Source organism: Echiichthys vipera, assembly GCF_963691815.1.
Source record: "Echiichthys vipera genome assembly, chromosome: 13".
In the NCBI taxonomy this organism is placed as follows: domain Eukaryota; kingdom Metazoa; phylum Chordata; class Actinopteri; order Perciformes; family Trachinidae; genus Echiichthys; species Echiichthys vipera.
Window position 1 is genome coordinate 12,493,895 of NC_139838.1, and position 21,315 is coordinate 12,515,209.

The 21,315-nt window shown below is 40.2% G+C and overlaps 1 protein-coding gene across 1 annotated transcript in view; it reads right to left on the bottom strand.

Annotated features, from left to right (window-relative positions):
- The window catches only part of adgrb2 (adhesion G protein-coupled receptor B2), a gene marked incomplete at both ends in the record, with an annotated part of 161,663 nt that overhangs the window by 72,941 nt on the left and 67,407 nt on the right, over nt 1–21,315 (bottom strand). Inside the window, 11 exons of the mRNA XM_083925470.1 lie at nt 458–501; nt 5,478–5,580; nt 6,991–7,078; nt 13,195–13,341; nt 14,003–14,111; nt 14,631–14,699; nt 14,937–15,131; nt 16,112–16,218; nt 18,325–18,426; nt 19,742–19,906; nt 20,258–20,422. Of these exons, the coding sequence (XP_083781596.1) occupies nt 458–501; nt 5,478–5,580; nt 6,991–7,078; nt 13,195–13,341; nt 14,003–14,111; nt 14,631–14,699; nt 14,937–15,131; nt 16,112–16,218; nt 18,325–18,426; nt 19,742–19,906; nt 20,258–20,422 (1,294 nt within the window). The remainder of the gene's footprint in view (nt 1–457; nt 502–5,477; nt 5,581–6,990; nt 7,079–13,194; nt 13,342–14,002; nt 14,112–14,630; nt 14,700–14,936; nt 15,132–16,111; nt 16,219–18,324; nt 18,427–19,741; nt 19,907–20,257; nt 20,423–21,315) is intronic.

Below are 21,315 nucleotides of genomic sequence, written 5' to 3' on the forward strand. Positions count from 1 at the left end.
GTCCAAAGTTGTGAATTGCAAATTCAACCTCTAATATAGTGTGAGTAAAAGTATACATCAAAAAAGAAGAGTGCAACAAAGGAAAACCTTCTCCAATGATGCGTTCTGAGGGATGTTGCTTGTGACATCTTAGCAACAGAGAGAAAATGGTGTTTGTTCTCATTGACTAATTTAATTAACACTAACAGAGGGAACTTCATTAGACTCTTTTCAGTTCATTAATGAAATTAATCTGACTGGGCATGAGCACCCACGAGATAAACATCAACACACACACACACACACACACACAATTACACACATACACATACACACACACACACACACACACACACGCACACACACACACACACACACACACACACACACACACACACACACACACACACACACACACATGCTTTTATGCACTGTACACTCTCACTCACACACATCAGAATCATTTAGAGTAACTTACGGATTGCCATAGTCCCAGACAACGCACTGTGGATCTGATGTACCCTACAAGATACAAGGAGTGGAGGGAATTCAGGGGGTGGTGGGGTACAGAGAGAGAAGATAAGCTGTTATTGCCAGTCGAGTGGATGAGCGAGAGAAGGAGGAAGACAGAATAGCTCATTGTCAGAGGAGAAAGAGTGATGCCGCATGGGCGATGAAGAGAGGTAAACAGACAATGAAAGAGAAGGATTTAGAAAGACGGTGGGAGGGAGAGATGGAGAAAGAGTCATTGTCAGTGGACAGCAAAGCAAATAGCTGCCACTGCTGCTGCTGCAAAAAGAGAGGTGTATGAGGAATGGATTGAGAGAGTTGAGACAAAAAAAAGGCATTTCATCGACAATAATACATAGTAAGCTGGGGGTCATAAACATCCAGAAGTAGAAAAGCATTCAAACTCCACAGTGAGAAGCAGTAAAGTAAACACCTATAAAGTTGTAAAATGTACTCAAGTATAACAGGTACTTATTGTGAAAAGCTGGCCCTTTCAGTGTGTGTAAAGAATCATCCAAGTCAAGTAAAGCACTTAATAAATTCTGTATCTCTACGTTTCCTCATATGTATTCCCAGAGGTGATTAAAGACATCTTTAAAAACATAAAAAAATAAAGTCACACAACCTCTATCAGCAGTTTAAGTGCTGGTATTTTGCTATCCAGCTCACTCTTAATCCATCGACTTGCTAGAGCCAAAAGCCAATTGTTGGGGGTCGAAAGGCAGGGGAATCATTTGGTAATCACAGCTCAGTCACGCGTGGTTGAGAAGGAAGACTCCCTATGACACAATCAGTGAATCAATCAGATGATCAATATCTTTAACTGACTCATCACAACTGGTTTCACCGGTGATCCTCAGTGATCTCGGCATTGATTGCTTTTTAAAGAAACGTCTGTGCCCTTTCAACCTGCACGCCTCATTTGCTAAGAATTGGATTGCGATTGTGAGCATTGTGGTTCAGGACTCTGTTCTTCCATGCGATCCTCAGTCCAAAGCATTTAAAGTCTCAAGCTGGTCCAAGTACAGTCTGAGAGAAACAGCTGGTCATGTCCTCTTGTGTAACACCTGGTACCCACAATTGAGATGCCATTCTTTCCTTGATGCAGAATAAAATGAATCCCTCTCTGTATCAGTTCTTCCTGAGTCCTGATTTAAGCCCTTTGCCTTAGAGCTCCCCCCTATGGTAAAGGGGATTATAGCAGTACTTCCACAGCCCCACTGTTCTGTCCAGTAAAAGAAAGATAATACCTGTTGTAAGACTCACCATAGCCTGAGAAAATTGATGTGAAGACCAAATGGAAGGTTTTTTTCTCTGAATATCAACAGTATTTTAAATGAGCAAAAAGGATGAAGGAGATAATGCACTACGATGGTTTATTTATCTAAAGGCAAGGTCATCCCTCCTTCTCTGAATAGTTCATAACTGATCTTCCATGAATCAATGAACCCTGGGGTCTCTGCATGGCTGGACTTGAAAGGATGATGATGCAAGGTTTATATACACAGGATCAGAGGCTAGGCGACACAGATTGATGGATGACAGCGCTTTGTTCTGCCTCACACGCAGACGGACATTAGATGTCCCTGGGCGTGCATTAGCGTGGCGGGTTCTGTTAGCATTGAACTATCAATCAGCGTGCATCATGCCTGACTGTATGCTGCAACTGGAGTGACACCTATGTACTCCTTCAATGTCTGCCTCCTCTTTAGAACTGATATGTTGCATAATGACAGCCTCTGCTCGACTGATGCGTCTCAAAGGGAGCAACGTGTCTCGCACTTATTGGAGGTAAAAATTACGTCTACCTTAACATCTGTTATTTTTTTTCTTAAAAGGTACAGCCATTTTCTTCAGTTATTTAGAACCACATGTGGTAGCCATTTGATGGTAAAATGCTTATTGCATATTGGCTTATCAGAAGAAAGGAGTAACTGTAACTGACCGCACTAGAGCCAGACCGATGTATCGGTTGGTTCCATTCATTCACACAGACATACATGGTGGCGCAGCAGACTGATGAGAGTGTGGCTGCTAATCAGCGCCTATGGCCCCTCCGACCACCTCCTCAAATATACAGCAGTCACACACATTCCCACGAGGCAAAGTGAGTTAAGTGTCTTTGCCAAGGACACAACGACCATGACACAAGTAGGGCTGAAGCACCGACCTTTCAGACATTGGCCGACCTTCTCTACTAACTGAGCCACAGTGGTCTGATATGTGCCAATATGAAAATGTATTTTTACAAAACATATAATGCAGAAACCAATACTTGGGGTGATTTAGAAATGGCAGTCGACTTTACTGGCCATTCCTTGCAAAATCCAAATAGAAAAGGTCTACTTTCATTCAAGTTAAACAATTCACTATATCGGCCGCCATATCGGTAATCTGTGAAATAGTCAACAGTCATTCCACATCATATGAAGCGTTATTGATTTTGAAAATGAAATGGAGCAATGAAGATTATGGTTTTTAACTGATGAGAGCAAACTAGATTAGAGGGAAACGATCAGAAAGGCTTTGGGTGATGTTTGGAGAGCTAAGCCGAGCTGCCTTTTATAAATGAAAATGGCTAGCTGGATGAGGGAGTGTGGGTTGACTGGTCCACTGTAAGAAATCAGAGCTTTCTGGCATCCTGCTTCTCACTTGCAATTACAGACACACACACTGTCTGACCGGAGCAGATGTCCTTGCAGTGAAGAAATGCCCATGCACAGTCTGGAGCTGCTCCACAGACACTGAATGGGAGATGATATGGTTTGTTTGCTTTTATTTCCTTTTTTTGCACACAAATGAGCTTTATTCAATAGTAGTGTCCTCAGTTCAGAAACTCAGAATATCCCCCTGGATGCTCTCAGTGAAGTCTTTAGACCTTTTCAATGAAATTCCATTGCTAGGCAACATCCTGTTCCCTTGTTAACTTCCTGTCAGCTGATGCCATTCAAATACACTGCAGGAACAGGAAATAAACTAGGACACATTTAGAATGTTTATGTTTACATCTTTGAAAAGGTCTATTACATTTTTCACATTGCATTCTCTATGGAGCACTTCCAGACTTTATAATTTATCACATCACATATTTTTAGCATTCTAATTTTCATATTTGAGAGAGGGTTGTTTGTGTCTACTAATATTTGTGGAATGTCTTAGACCATGGGAAAAATATGTTTGAATTTTGAAAAAGTTCCCCTTCAACTTTCAGGGAGAAAGCTTGTGGGTGTATTTTCCAAGATCTTGGAATACTGCTTTAATCATTTAAGACCTTTAGTGCAATGCTACAAAAACAAACTACTTAGTTATAAAAAAAAACATATTTTTTGTCTTTTATATTGCTTTTAGGATTTGCTAAAAACCCTAATTAATTTCAAGTAGCAATTATGGATATGAGCATGGTTGCATTTCAAATTAAACCAAATTAATATTATGCTAATCACTTGTATCCTTTACAGTGTCATTTAGTTGTTTGTTTTTTAAATAGCATATATATTAATTTTCAAATGTAGTATTAATTCATCTTCTACATCCCTTTAGTCAATCCTTCCTCTTATGGGTGGTTATGCTATTTGAACTTCTTCTCTTGATTTAAGACATTTTCGTTTTCTTACAGAATAAGATTATAGATTATAAAATGGGGAAATGGAGTTTAAACTATGTGAGTAGTTACCAGGCCGGAAGGCTCTAATGGAAGACCCAATACAGGTGCTTTAAAGGAAATTAAAAAAGGCTGTGTTTATGGTTCTTGACCGGTACCAAGGCACCTAATGCCAGGACATCTCTGGTGGATATCTGTGCTGCAATCAATTTTTACCATCCTTTTTTTTATCGCTTATGAATCTCTAAAATGTAGAGGTGTAATGGTAAATAGTCACAGTGTCCGATTAAGCAGGCTAAGAATCTCCTCACAAACATTGGCCTAAGTTATGTGTATGTGCATCCCATCCCTGTACTCTACTGTACTGTACTCTGTGCATCAGAAGAGTCTCTCCTCAGCGGGAGCCTCCAGTAAGTAGCCAAGACCAGCATGCTTAGATAAGCATTAAGACATCATCCTCTAGACAGAAGAGGGTGTGCAACCTGCAGTACCTCTGCTTTGCCAAAAGTGTTAAAAAGCAGAATAATAAAAGATAGAGGCACATAAAGGAAATACCACAATTAAGTGATGAATCAGTGGTTTATGAGTAACCCATTTATGAATGTCTTTTTAATGAAACACTGTCATCATTTGGACCCCCAGGTCTTGGTTGACACAGAAAGAGGGTGATTTAATTTGAAGCTATTTTATACATAGATACAGTATATCTATCTATCTATCTATCTATCTATCTATCTATCTATCTATATATATATATATATATATATAAGTGTGTGTGTGTGAGTGTGTGTGTGTGTTGTCTAGATATAACCATTAAACATTGAACATAATTTTCAAAACTGTGCCCACCTTTGCACAGAAGAATGGCCAATGAATCCTGCATCTTATTGAGGTCGTAAGTAGTGCCTCTCATTAAACTTGCACTTAGTCCTATAAACTGAATAGGCACCAGGAGACGCCGCGATATAAGGTAGTCAAAAAGATCTGCATTTATTCAGACAATTCAAGGAGCACTATGGCACTTTATAGCATGCAGCTTTTCTTTTTCATCTGAATTGAGAAAACATGGATCAGCTGGGAGAAAAATAATCCTCTAAAGCCTGTATTTGCTTGGCCAAAGTGTGCTCAATGTACAAGTTTATAATACAAAAAAATGCTAACCTTTGCATTGGAAAGTGTCTTTCATGGAATGCTTTTTACATTTTTGTTTCATTTTACACGTTGATGTTACTGGGAAAGTAAGTGGTTTTCTGGTGGATAGAAGTTACACATTCATCTGGTTGGGAAAGTTTAGATGATGATGTGTTGTGTATCACATGAAAAGACATAACAACAGGGATTATGGCTGTGAAAAATAAGAGATAAAAAACCAAAACAAAAAACTTACATTAAAAAGCGGGGAGAGCTCCACCACTACCATGGGCTTGCTAGGTTGTGGTTCCGGCCGTACTGTCACTGTAAGGATCTTGGAGTTGATCATAGCAGGGGGGCTGCAAAGACACGCACAGTTATACACAAAATAGTGTTGTTATTTTTAAGAACTCTACAGAACATTCAAGTTTTGCTTGAACCGTCTCTGATTTTGAACAAAAGCAAAAAATATATGCTGTTGAGTTGCTTGCTTATGCTGTTTGTCCTACACACAAACACATGCATACATCCAAACACACTCAGAAACAGACGCACAGAGTACCCTGCTGTGCTTTTGATGGTTTTTCAACAATAAATACATTAATAAATAGATATGCACTGGAGATCAAAATTAGAGAGCAAATTATAAATACTTTATTCATGATTTATTCAGAAATACTGCTATTTTTTTTAACAAATTTGATAGTATATCCACTGTGGCTATACCACAGCATTTTTTTTTTAAATAACCACGGCACTTCAACAAAAACCTTCTTTTGTGAAGAAAACAGTGAGCGAAATTAGAGAACAGTAACCACTGTGTCACCTTAGAGCGGCTTGCCATCTTACATAGTAACCAGGAGAGCTGCCAGATGAATAACAATAAGTAAATTGTCACCAGGTGCCAGATTAACACCAATAACTGAGATATATCTGAAAGTGTTTTCTAATTTTGCTAACCGTATTTTATCACAAAGTAAAGGTTTTTGTTGAAGTGCATTGCTTTTTTAAAAAAATATGCTAGTACAACCAATATTCTATCAAATTATGAACAATAAAGAAAAACAACATGTAGAATAAATCAAGTATTATTAACTTGTTCTCTAATTTTGATCTCCAGTGTATAAATAATAAAAAAAACCAATAAGAAAGGGAGAAAGCCAATGCTGAAGCAAAAACTGAACAGAAAGCGGTTTTAATAGATCCAGCTCATCCACAACCAAGAGTACTGACCTGAATAAAAGGGCCCAGGGCCAGCACACACACAATAACATAGTGTGGGACAACCTCCCGATTCCTCTTAACTTCTATTTTTGCAAGTTCAATACATGTTTCAGTAGCCATTTGGCCTGCACCAATTCAAAGCCCAATGTGCATTTCCAGAAATACATTGATAATGCAAAGGAAAGGCTAAAATCTGCAGGGAATTATACTTTTTTGGAGATCCAAGACATTTGTCTGATAACTAGGCCGTCACAAGGGGAGGAGAGAAGCAAGAGAGACATTATGAGAGAGAAAACAGATGTAGAATTAGAGATTGGAATCAGATTGAGAGAAAAAGCAACAGAAGAAAGGGCACAGAAATAGAAGGTAGTGAGAAGGGAAACTATGGGAAAAGCATATACATGCAAGATGAAGAGTTGTCAGAGAAAGTATTGACAAAAAGAGATTCAGAAGGGTAAAAGAAAGGACAGGTGAAGGAATAGAAGGTAAGAATTGCCTGGAAAATGACGACTAATTAGACAGCTGACCCCATGAGAAGTACTCACTTTGGTGCAGGTAAGATGACACCCAACGTCCTGTACAAGATGGCTCCAATGACATAGTACATCGGAGACTCTAACTCCGTCTCTGTCTCTGAAACACAGGAACATTTACTACTGATCAGCCCAAAAAGACACCAGGGTCTGCCTAAAACATCTTCAAAATCAAATATAAATCCATCTAACCATCAATTAATTTACTCTGTATACCATCTGTTATCTTGTGCAAGGACATGATTTGCTGATGGTTATTGTTTTTGACAGTACAGCTAAAGATGTAATGGAAACTAATTCATATTTGCCATTTTATTTAAAATGGGTAAATTGGTCAGTAGTCAATATTTAAAAAAAGAATCAGTCAATAAGAATTTAAGGGGGCGGCTGTGACTCAAAGGTGGAGGGGGTCATCCTCCATTCGGAAGATAAGCGGTTCTATCCTCCTCCGGACTGCATGTTGCAGTATCCTTGGGCAAGACACTGTACTCCATGTGTGAATGTGGTTTGAATGATTAGATTTGAGGATTTGCAGTGCTATATATATATATATATATATATATATATATATATATATATAAATATTCTCATTCAATATCAAGCCTGCTTAATGCTTAAATTAAGGCTGAATTGTTAGGATTTGTGATTGATGCGATATAACCTGCCCCCATAAGGAGGAAATTTGATATAAAATCAACAAAATACAAACACATCTATTATTTGGTGAAATAAACAAGCAAATATTTTACATGTCTCATCAAACTGTAATTTCAGCTTAATTTTACATTTACTCTTGAGCCATCTCTGACAAATACTCTGTTGACAACATCAAAATATGAAGTTAGTAAATTGCAGACCCTGATATGACAGCTACATATCCCACACAAAGACTAATTATGCTTCTTTGTTGAAAACATTCCACTATTTCAGGTGCAATATCCTGGTCAAGCACTTTGCATGAGTGGAGAAACTGTTTGTGTCAATTTGTTTGCCTTTTAGCAGTTAGTAGAAGCCCCATTTCTAAAGCTAAGTCTATTGCTCTAACATGCAATTAACTTGATTAAAATTATTTCAATAGAGTCAGAGTTGTAGAAGTAGAGTGGGGGTTCCTCGCACAACATCAACTATTTTCAAGGCGCATGGAGAAGCGAATGATGTCTGAGAAGGTCAAAACACCAGCCACACTTGTAGTATGTAGAGCAATTTTATTGTTGGAAAATAAAGATAATAAAGTCCACACCCTCTTTCGACAATGTCTTCCTTTTCAATGTACTCCATGTTTCCCTTGTTTCGAATACCCTTTCTTCCTCTCCTCCTCCTTAGCACCCGTCCCTCTCATCTTCCTATGTTGTTCTATTCTCCGACCCACTTTTCAACTCTTCCGCCCTTTTCAAAAGCCCTTCTTTACAACTCCTTGCCTTTCACCACTCCCTCCAGTGTTCTTTTACCAAAAAGAGCAGAGGCTCCCAAGGAGACACAATGTCCCTCTGTAAATGTCACTTTGTCTCAAGGGAGGGAGGCGAAAAGAAGTACAGAGGGAAAGTAAGAGGGGAAGAGTTCATGTTGAGAAACGCCACTCCCTCCTTTGCCCTTTCAGGCAGAGAGAAGCAACGGAGGAGCATTCACACAGAGAGTGGGAGAGAAAGCGACAGAGAGGGCTGATGATATCAGACGAACTCGGTGACTCATCCAAAATCTGTCTGCCTGCTGCTTAAGAGGTAATACTCAGGAAGAGATATAGCTATGCAAGACAGACGAGGAGCCAAAGAGGAAGAGACAATAAGATCTCAACAGTGGAAGAAAAAAAAAAGCAATTGTAAGACTGTGAGGAAGCAAAAAACAGATCAAAGTCAGCATGAGAAAGCCTGTGAGAATGATTGATCCTAATTGGACAGTGTCTGCAAAAGCATGCAAATGAGAAAGTCAGTGTATTGTGGGTAAATGGTAAATCAGTGTGTGATGGGGTGGTACTCCTACGTGAGAGAATGATTAATACCACAAAGGCACTCAATCACAAAACCCTAATTTCCCATGAACAGCCTTTTCGTCACTCTTCGCTCACTGAACATCTAAATGATTGGTGGTCAGCTGTAATCCAACAAAATGGCAAACCACCAGTCACCAGATGTGAGCTTTAATATGCCATTTGTCAGGAAAATATATGCTTGGAGTTAAGTTGAGCAAAGCCATAATTTATGGTTTTAATAAAAGATCGAAAGCTCCATCCAAACAGCTCTGTGTGAGTAACTCTTTTTATTCCTTTTCGGTTTCTTTCTTCTGTAAGTTTGCAACTTTTGTACACAGCACAGTACTGTAGAATTGCATTACTCGCACCCAGTTGAACAGACTGACAGGGCAATGTGCTCAATCTCAGAAAAAATAATGACCAAATGCTACATTTTAAGGATCAGATATTATACTTATTTAAATGTATAGAACTCAGCAATCCACACTAAACAACGTCTGTCAAAAATCGAGAATGCTTTCAGTTTCTGCTCAGGAAGCTATCACTCTATATATCTTATATATCTATATCCTATATTTTTACATAGCACATATGTATTTGCTGCCATGCATGTCAAGTTAAGCTCATTTAACTCATTCTAAACTAGTCAAGCTATTGATTCTAATATAAATAGAAAATGCACCTATTCCCTTTTGTGCCAAAAGGTAAATGAGAAGATCAATAGCATTTATGTGTTGAACTGGAGCCATGATGTCTTTAGCTTAGTTTAGCTAGATATGAATCCGGAGTAAATGGGTGTCTGCCTAAAGTTCAACCCCTGCTTACCAACATCACCAAAGCTACTGTACAGAGTTAACATACTGTAGGTACTGTACGGACAGAAGTTGTGATTTTATGGTGACTTACATTCTACGAAATAAGTATAGGACAGCAGATCCATACAAGTGGTTTGCTGCTGAGCACAATCTCAAGAGCATAAAGGAGATACTAGGAGACCAGCCTTTACACATGGAAATCTAGAAAAGGCTGTAGAAGGGCATCAACCCAGCAGCAGGACCGGTATCTGCTCCTTTGTGTGAGGAGGAACAGGAGCAGCACTGCCAGAGCCCTAAAATTACATCCAGCAGGCTACAGGTGTGCATATTTCTGTTCAAACTGTCGGAAAATGACTCCATGAGGGTGGCACGGGGGCCAAATGTCCTCTTGTGGGACCTGTGCTCACTGCCCAGCACTGTGCAGCTTGATTAGCTTTTGCAAGATAACACCAGATTTGGCAGGTCCTACATTGGCACCTCATTCTCCTCACAGATGAGAGCAGGTTCAGTTTCCAGTCTGGAGATGCGTGGTGAACGTTTTGCTGCTTGTAAAATCCTCCAGTATGACTGCAGTGGTTCAGTGATGGTCTGGGGAAGCACATCACTGGAGGGTCGCAAGGACCCCATGCCACAGTCAACGGGTCCCTGACTGCTGTTAGGTACCGGGATGAAATCCTCAGAGAGACTGTCAGACCTTGAGCTGGTGCAGTGGGCCCTCAGTTCCTCCTGGTGCAGGACAATCCCCTGCCTCATGTGGCCAGACTTTGTAGGCAAATCCTGGATGATGAAGGACCCAAGGGACGTTATGTATCGGTGCATCCAACGCCTTCAAGTACCGCCACAGACTGTCCTCGAGCTCACTGATGCCCTAAACCACATCTGGGATTCCTCAGGAGAGCCAGGCTAGACAGTTTTTAAGCAAAGCTATTCACAGACATGAGAATGGGATCAATCTTCTCATCTCACTCTCGAAACACAACACAGTCACAGTTAATGCTTCAAATAAGGAAGTCAGTCATTAACTAAATATTAGAGAGTGCAGCACATGTGGTTTGGATTGTTGCTCGAGTAATACTTCAAAGTTAACGGAGTAACACCGCATGCATGTACCAACAAGGGTTTATTTGATCTACAAAGTTAATGCAGGAGATTCAACATCTGACCTCAAAGAACAACTGTTCACAAACGGCCTCCTGTGACTCCAACGACTGTTGTTAAGACCCAACAGAGCACAAACAAAGTCGAAACCAACTTCCCACCAACAACTGTCACTCCAACGACGGTCGTTTGCACTTGGAGCACAAAGGGTTCCAGTGACATCATCGGCCTTGTGAAAGGTTAATACCTGGATCTCCACACCAGATAGTTGGACCAGTCCCAGCCTGGTCACATGCGTACATGAACTTATGAAGCCTCTTGGATGAGAGGTGAAATGTCTTCCTAGACAAATAACCAAGTCCAGTTGCTTTTGACTGAAATCGCTTTGGGGATAACGATGACCTGGACGAATGAGAATATTCACAGGCTTCCTGCTGGCTTGTATGTTTGGATATATGTGTATGTGTGGCTGCAAGCCAGCACGCATGCCTGCATGTGTGATTTTGAGAGAAAGAGAGAGACGGCAGAGGGAGAAAAGGAGTTTGCCAGTTTGAAAATCAGTGAAGAACAGTCCCAGCCTCTGCCCAGTGAAGCGATTCATGAACCTATCAACTGACTGCGAGTGTGTGTAACTGTGTGTGCACGTGCACACACAAAGGTGCCTATGGGCCTTTATGAGCGTAGTTAAGCTGTCCATCTGAGATAGGCTTCATTATGGGGTAAATGAACCAATCAAACTGATAGCAATCAACTGAAGACCTCAATTCATGGACTGCCAATGGGAAGAGGCAGAGTACCCACAGGGGCTAAAATCACTAATAAAGCTCTAACACATAAGACGACATGCAGTTTGGATGAAACAATTTACTAAATAGCAATATGCTAAAATGGCAGTGGCATGTGCTGAATATCATATAAGAAAATGGCAGGGTAAATGTGATGCAGCTGGTCACTTTTATTGCACTACAAGCGCCGCACTCGACAAAGCACTCGCCACCACAAACGATAATGGACAAGAAAAATCGAGATGGAGGACACAGCACAGAAGCAGTCAAAAAAAAAGATAGGGGTAAGAAATAGAGAACAGGAACAAAGACAACATTGCAATGCAGCAGCATTAAACAAGGTTGAGCCTTTGTTCAACCTTTGTCTCAAGTTGCAGCCTAACATTCATCCTTTGAGACCTCAGAATTTACTGTTCCATAAAATCTTGAAAAAGAAACCAACTTGAACAAAACAACCTCATAAACAGGTTCTGCTACATAAAAGCAAGATGAATGGTTAGATAGAAGAAGATTACAAAATAAGCATATTACCTTGTGCATAATAAAAAGACAGAGAGAGTAAGTGAGTTAAGGTGAGGTGCCCTGAGGTCAGCATACAGGATGTCTTGAACGCCAATCAAAGAGAGTCTGGGTCATCAGAGCGAGTCAGAGGTCAGAGACAGCTCAGCTCTCTCGGCCTGCAGCCTGTCTGAACTTTAATTTGGGCAGGGGGTGGTGTGCCAGACAGGAAGTCTGCCAGTGTAATTTCCAGAGGGATGTGACCTTTGCCTTGGTTGGTAGTGGATCGCATCTGCCACAGTAATTCTATTTCCCTTTGTCTGCCCTGAACAACTTTAGCTCTTCTGCTGCCTAGTGTTTTTTTTCTCTTTATATCCTCCTCTACTGTTTGGTGTGTGCCACTTTGCAGATTCCTTGGCTTTAGTTGAAACCACATGGACAAAATTCACAGCAGTTAGCTTCCTTGTGCTGCAAAAAGCGAAGAGACATCTTTCAAAACTGCATGAGGACTTGATTCTCTCAAGGGGATGCGGCGCACTTCCTTGCAGATGACATACTTGAATCTTCTTGAAAAGTCCTCCAGGACTTCTTTGCAGCCCAAATCCTCCTCAGCATTACCTTTCGACATCCTTAAAAAACCCTCTGTATTACTCCATGAGACACATCTGCGAGTGTGTGAGTTCACACTGAGACAACTCCTTGGTCTGACCTTGGGTGAAAAGAGGATTGTGTGGGTTGATAAGACTTCTTATGTCTAAGATTCAGGGTTATGGGCTTAGTTCTAAACCTGACTTAAGAAAGACTTCTGGAACTGTTGTTTACAGTTGTCAACACCTTCAGCCTCATTTTGATACCAGTGGTGAAATATAGTGTGCGTTGGTTCATCTGTTCAAATGATTGTTTCTGTTAAAAACCCTTGAAACAAACAGAACTGATCATGGGTTTTATGTACAGTACATGGCATGACTGTCTGACAGACTGCGACACATTGGTACCAAATGCCCAAAGTGTGGACAAACCCTAGGCAGTCGATATCTGTCTAGGTTTCTCTTACCTTCAGCCTGGATGGTGAAGACCTCTTTTGGGATGTAGAGCTTGTCTTCTGCTGTTCTGGCCCAGTCTTTCATTCCTCTCCGGCCCTTCATGGGGAAGTTGATATCGCTGGAAACTGCTGACACCGGCTCTCGCTGGACGGTTATCACTGGACAAACGAGATAGAACATACACTCACTGCAATGCAAAAACGGGGCTGAAACAAAGGACACTGGTCAAAGATGATGTGTGCAAAAAACAACGTCAGTGTGTCCATTCAATTGTTAATACAATTTTAAGTAAACTTTTGGAATGTTGGAAAAAAGAAATGTGAAGTATCGGCCCTCCATCAACTGGTGTGGAGCGAATTAACTTGGGTACAGCATTGTTTACTCAGAAAATGGCAGTATACACCAAATCGTTACACATGGGGTAATCTGACAGTAAATAATAGCGAAATTAAAGTTTGCAAAATGAAAACAAAACAAGTCGCCTTTGTCATCTAACCCATCTACATGAGACAAAGACACATTATATATCATCCAGGAAGATGCCGGCAGCTGATCACTACTTTCCATGGACTCTTTCTCGAAAAAAGCAAAAACCCCCTCATGTCAGCATAAAACCTTTTTGCACAACATTTTGTGCTGTTATTTTACAGTTTTTCTAATTTGACACTTCAAAATTCACATAAAACACACTGCCCACATCTTTTTAAAGCAATAGCGCAAAAAATCTTAAAGTTATCAGAGTCATGCTTTGTTTGTTTGTGTGGGTGGGTGTGTGTATGTGGGTGGGTGTGGGTGTGTCTTGTAGCGTATGAAGCTTACTGAGGTTGTTGGTAACCACCAGGAAACTCTGGAAAGGCTTCTGGGCTTCTCCGATGAGGTGAATGAAATCTTCTAATATCCTCATCAGCAAAGCAGCGCCAGGGGCGACCTGTGAATGGAAGGATCAAAGAGAGAGGTGAGCTTCAATCACGATGCTGTCATAATTATAATCCGTAGCAAACTTTCTGTGAGGTATCTGTCAACCATTAAAACATTCATTCATTGCATAAAAGAGCACTGAATGTGTTCCAGAACAGTAAATTGTAACCACGTGGGATATAATATCATATTTGGTTGCTTGTTTACAGTGTCCAGATGGCAAATAAACACCTCGACTCAAGGGCATCAAGTTGAGTCACACATAGAAATGTGCAAATGTGTACACATACACACCTAGTATAATTAATAGGTAGCCATTGCATTTAGTAAACAGGTGTGGTTTTATTACTTTAATAAAAAGTTAATGTAGGATGTGGTCACACCCACCTCTACACACACATTTACTATATAAATTACTTTACAAACACACTCAGGAAACTTAGGTACAGTAGTAGGTGACTGATTACAGTATGTATAGAGGCAGATATACAGAAAGCACACACACACAAACAAACACACAAGGCTTTACCTGGTGGGCGTCCTCCCATTTCTCTATATTTTCCATGTCCAACATGAGGCTGATTATCTGGAAGAATTTCTAGACATAAGATGAAGATGTTGTTAAAGCAGAAGAGCACATATGTTTTTTTTTATCTCACTTATATGTGTTTGCCTATGCACTACATAGTTAGCCATTTTTCCCCATTGTGTATGTGTATTATGCACACCCTGTGCAGTAGAAAGTGGAGCTTCTACACTAAATACATTTGGAGGGGTTGCAAGAGTGACTGTTTTGTACAGGGCTTCAATAGAAGGCTTTGATGGCTCTGCTTACCTGCACGTCGTCGGGAGCTGGGATGTAGGTTGCTCTTTTGAAGGTGTCCGTCACATTTCGCAGGATCTCCGTGGAAAAGAGAAGGTCGCCACTGTAGTAGCTCCTTCTCTGCAAGAGCTCCAGGAGACTCCTTACGATCTGAGACATGCCCTCCCCAGCCAGGGTCCTCTGACCCTTCGCGAGATGCTCTCGTAGCTACAATGTTTAGAGAGAGAAAGAAATTGAGAAAAGTGGCGGTGTCACCTCTGCCTATGACAGTCAAGATGACAGAATGCATGTCCATTGGCACTTACTGTATGTAGTACAGTGTTGTTATTCAAACATATGTCGCTGGTAAAAGTGACAGAAACAGAAAGACCAAACAAACCACAGATCGTGTTTTTTTTCATTTGGAGATCACAGCAATGTTTGGTATATGAGCTGAGGGGGATGATTCAAGACAGGAGAATATATGTACATGGTTGGGCTTCTGTGCTTTTGCTTAAAATAGGCGAGCATAAAGAGGACTTGCAGCACTCTCAGGCAGAAATTGGATCTCATCACTTCAGAAACAGAGACACAAAAAGCAAGACTGTGTGCGTATGTGAAGAGAGAGAGAGAGAGAGAGAGATAGAGAGAGAGAGAGAGAGAGAGAGAGAGAGGGAGAGAGAGAGGGAGAGAGAGACAGAGAGAGAGAGACAGAGAGGAAGCTTCAGAGAGACTGAAAGAACAGCAGATAGAAGCAATCACAGAAAATTAATTATTGACTCCTGGTGTTAATGAAAGGTTGGAACAGAAGCCAACAGTACAATAAGCTCTGTCACGCACAATCCCTGACCCCCATCTCCTTCCACCATCATCGAGGAGATGAGAGGTTGAAGTTCACGGAGCAGGAAAACAGTCTGGCTGATGAACACACTCATTAGCTTTGTTCATTAATTGATAAGTGTGAACACCAAGCTCTGGAAAAGCTAATTAGAGATACCGGCAAGCCCTGGGTTAAGACACTGCTATTTTGAGTAAACTTTTTAAAAAAGAAAGCTGAACAGAGGTACATGATAGGTGAAAAAAAGGAACAGGCAGAGCCTCCACTTTCACATTAATTCACTAATGAGAGTTTGATGAAGGTGAAATTACGTAATCTTTTCTTCTGGCTGAAGAGTTTCTGAGTACTTATTTCTTAAAGGGCAACTTACAGATAAATGTAAATATCTATATTCAAGTGAGACGCATCTGGCGAAGCTCGGAGGACCCCAGAAAGCAACTCCATTATTGTCCAGCATGCAACGACGACTAGCAGATCCTAGAAGGAGAGGAAGAAAGACAAATATTTTACATGGATTTGATCAAATTTAGAAATTAAACCAGCCCAATAACATATAATCTATTACTATTAATATAGTGTCCAAAGGTAATTGACGGTGAATAGGAAAGCCTTCCATTCACAGTCAGTTGCTGTGTATAAGTACGATATACATGATGTAGAAATGGAAAAAAGACTTTCATAAATAATGTAAAATGGTATATTATTAACATGAATATCTTGCTTGAATTTTAAATTTGAAAGGTATTCCCATTAATCACAGCATTAAGGTCAGAGGTAACACACAGGAAGTCTGCTTGATGACTTTTAATAAAGGGAAACAATAGCAGATATATAATATTACCACTTCAACTATAAAAACAAAAGGTCACTTTTGAGTTAAATGTTATTTTGAACAGTTACAAGCAGCCTACCAATTGTTTCATTTGTTCTACAGTCATTGGCAGCTTTACACTTGCTGGCTGGCTGTTCTAACATGGCAGCCAGCAGATAAACTGGTGAAGGCTGCCAAAATACTTGACTAAGACAAAACATTTTCCTTAGCCATATAAACATGTACTTAATGAACTGTGGCTCATTGTTTCCATGAGTAATAGAGTGGCATACATAAACTGTAAAGTTTCACAGTTAATTAATTTTACTACTACTACTACTACATTGAACTGACATTACCTTAAATGTAATGTTCTTGAAGTCCTAATGCTTTATTGGCAGGCTACCTGATTAACGCAGGCGTGTTTTGATGTCGGAGCCAACGTCATAGTTTGAAAGATGTAGAAACACATTTATCTTACAGCCACTCTGAACCATCTGCTCTTGGCTTAAATTCTGAAGTAGATAGTGTCTGAAGAAAAGAAATCAAGGGTTGCTCTTGTTTCTGCTTTTGGAAGTTAAAAGGAAAGGTTTGGCAGCCAGCTGTTTGAGAAACTCAGTTGCAATTTCGATTAACATCACTGTGATAAGTCATACACACATACAGTATTGTTTGACTAACTTCAAGCAGGGCAAACCTGCTGTACCAATTAAGGGTAGATCTGGATAATGTATTAGAGTTAGAAATTTTCCAATGACCACCTCTGTATACAGCAGAACAAAATACTATATAGGGCAAACAATTTGGATGAGCCTTTAAATCAGTCGGAGTATCTCTAACATATGAGCACATCTCAGCAAAACTTGAAATAATTTACGATATCATGGTTATAATGTATTTAGATATTTTACAATGTTTTACTTGTACCCATGAGGTGGTGCTGACATACTCTCAAGACAGATTCTGCATTTGAAATCAGAATCTGTAGGCAACGGGACAAAATGTGGTTAGCGGAAGCGATCTGGTTTCTGTTTGTAGTCTCAGTAGGATTTACCAATTACGTCTAAGCAGACTTCCAAACGAGGTGGAACACATCGGCCGTCACGCAATCATGGAACCCATCGGCATTTGTCTGACAATGATTTTGCATTTATACGTGTTATGTTATTTATCTGCATTCATATGCAGATATCTGTTTATAGAGATATGTTGGCTACACTGGAAAGCCAGACAGAAAGCTGGGTTCAAAGATTGGTGCTAACATAGTGTTGCTGAACATGTTGTTGCTGCACTTTACATCCCACTTGACAGTCAAACAATAGAAGCATTATATCATTGGAATATGTTATTGATTAAGTTTCTTAAGGCTCTTTTTATATTTCATTAGGTAGCTAAAGCTAACTACAGAATGGTAATGTATATGCATAGGGCTAACATGCATTGGACATGCTTGATTTTTGGCTGCTGGACATTTTCTAATTCCTCTTCCTGTTGATTTTCTGTTTATTATGTGTGCATTTTTTTAGGGTCTTCCTTTCTGTCACTTTAGTTTGGCCTGCTCATGCTCCCTACCAGATGCTAACATACATTATGCCTGCTAGACAATTTCAAATGCTAGCTTATGACTATTTGCTCTCTTTTATGAACTAGCTACAGTCTGAGTCACTATTTTACTGTGTAACGACATCGTTCATTTAAAAACTCAAAGCCAAACAGAATCACGAATTCACACAAGCCGTGATTAAAATACACTCATATATCAGGTTACTGACCAGTGGCATTAGTTGGACACTTGTTGTAGACAGTTTCTCCAGCTGAGGCTCTCTTCCATGAATTAGAGAGAAGGTGTTCTTCTTTGCATATCTCATGAGGAGCTAAATAGTAGAGAAAAGTAGATAGAAAAAGTGAAATGAAGCACAGCAGACACTCAGAAAAAGAACCCCCCCCCCCCTAACACACACACACTCCCACAGACATACATAGCAGCGGAAAAAGGGAGACAGAGAAGCACTAAAAACAAGATTCAAATCAATGTTCTCCTGCAGCAGCTCCCAATCTTATTCCCTTGTACACTGCTCAGTGTTCTCTTTCAGTGTCACTGCCTCAGTGCAGTATCTCATTCCCTCTTCATCTTACCCTCTCTCTTTATTCATCTGCTTTCCCCCTCCCTCTCTAACCCTGATGAAAAAACGGGGGAGTGCACTCTGAAGATATTCCGAGGGGGCAGACGAGTGTTGGCAGAGGCGATGTGGAAAGATGAAGAGGGACGGAGCGTGGAGAGAGAGAGAGAGAGAGAGAGAGAGAGAGAGAGAGAGAGAGAGAGAGAGAGAGAGAGAGAGAACTGAAAGAGAGAAAATATGATATGATGTTCCCCTGCCAACAGAAAAGATCCTCGTCTTGTGTAAAAAAAAAGGCTTGTGAGCTACTCAAAACAAAGGGGTCACGCCAGAGGCTGCACTCAAAAATCTATCATTTGTAGGCTGTCAGAGTTCAATGCAAGGATGTAGACATGTGGCATTCAGGCTTGTACAGAAAATACACTTGCATATTCACACACACTCACAGCTTCAGTCAAGAGGCATGCTTATGAAACAATTGTTTCATCTTGCTCTCTAACAGGCAGAGAATCACAGACAGAGTGTAAGCCAGTAAGTGAGATTAGTGAGATAAAAACAACATTAAAGTGGAGAGATATAATGATAAAAGGAGTATCTCTCAGGTAAACAGAGAATAAAAGGAAAGCAGCACAAGGTACGGACATGCAAAGTCAATGAAGAGGTAAAGATGGATGGGTATGTGAATTGACAGGAAGATAGACAAGAGACAGATAAAGATAAGAAGAGTGCAGTTCTCAAATTGCGATAGATGTCTCCGGCTATGATGTGAACCACTGGGAATCACTTCAAGTCTCCCTGACAAATACTGTGCATGTACAGATCGCACATACACACACAGCAGCACATACTCTTTTGTCTTTAACAGTGCCAACAGGAGAGGCATGCAGAAAAATGCAGCCACACAGAAAAAAACATGTCTAAAGCAAAAGTGTTCATACAGAGTTTTCAGCATGAATAATATATAAGCATATACATATAGCATATACATTTTATATACATATATATATCTTTATATAAAATGCGGTTCTCCCTCATTTTCTTAGCTCAAACACACGTTCACTAAGTCACTGACCAGGGCACTTCTTCTCATTACAGGACCGGACCTCCTCTCCTGAGCCATCGCAGGGGTAGCCCTGTATTCCGGTGCCCTCACACATCCTGAAGCGGCGCTGCCAACCGGAGTCACAAGTCTTGCTGCAGAGACTCCAGTGGTTCCAGCTGCCCCAGTTACCTCCACCTAGAACATAAGCAAAGCAACAGCCAGTGAAGATTAGGTACAAGAGCACCAATAAAATAAAATATTGACGAATAGCAAAATAAGTTTACAACTAATTTTTTTAAGTTAGATACCTAAATTAAATAATTACAAGGCCATTCTTGGCCCCAGGTTCATTAAAACACTCTAGTCTTTGTGTCCTCCGGGTCGCCGTATAAAACAGACTAGCAAGCCAAACTGGGTCCCAACACACAATTTGCTGATATGTGGAACAGAATAAGAGAAAACTATTCACTTTGGATAATGCATGTTTGCATAATTGCATTTGAGAGTATGAATACTGAAAACTAAGCATTATTTTTTATGCCTTACCACTGCAAGAAGGGTTGGTGCAGTCTCTGCTCTCCTGATGGGGGCCCTTACATTCAGCCCAGCCATGCACCGATGCACTGCAGCGTCTCTGCCTCTGCTGGGTTCCCATGTTGCAAGTAACGCTGCATCTCGACCACGGGCCCCACTCCAACCACTGGCCCTCCACTGGACAGAGGGAAGGGGAGATGGAAGTGGATAGACAGGGAAATAAATGAAGGTGGAAGGAAGAAGATTTTGAGAGACACAGGTAAATCAGGATAAATTGAGCCAGGTTTTCGAAGGAAAGGATGTAAGAGAAAAGAAAGGCGCAAAGGGAGAAAAGGAAGGAAATGTGAGGAGTTGACACGGAACAGATAAACTAAAGGGGCTATCGCAAATTTCATAAATAGCAACAATAAAAAACACATGTCATGGTCCTATGGACATTTTAAATATTACAGTCCGTTATGAAATAGCTTATTACAATTCCTTTCATGCTTTGTTTTAAAGTTAGAGAGTATAGATAGTTAGATTTTCATTCAAAGTGCTATTAGAAAGGCACCACATTCCAACGATTGACTGATGTTTGTCCAGAAATAGATGAATAAATACAATACAATTCAGCACTGCCTGTCAGACGATGCATGAATACCAAATAGCTTAACCAAAGCCTGATGACATGCAAAGGTGTAATCACAGCCATCACTGTCCCCTTTAATAAGGGTACGTTGCTGGAGTAGTTGTCAAATAAGGGAATGCAAAAACTTATGATAATCAAAAACAGGGAGATTAATCATTTATAGTGTGTGTAGTCAGAGATTTATGGAATGTCATCAAATTCAAAGCTGGTAATTGTTTTGAGGATCTTTGTCACAGAAAAGAACAAAATGTTCTGCTGTGAAAATGCTTGACAGCAAATGAAAATATGTGACAAAATGTCAGTGAATTTATTCAAACACTGTTTCTTACATACTTTTGATCAGAACTCTTGATACAAGAATTTACCAGAAGAACCAATTCATTTAGACCATGTCAATTTATAACTCTGAATTCTGTTGAATATGGAGCCATTGGTAAAT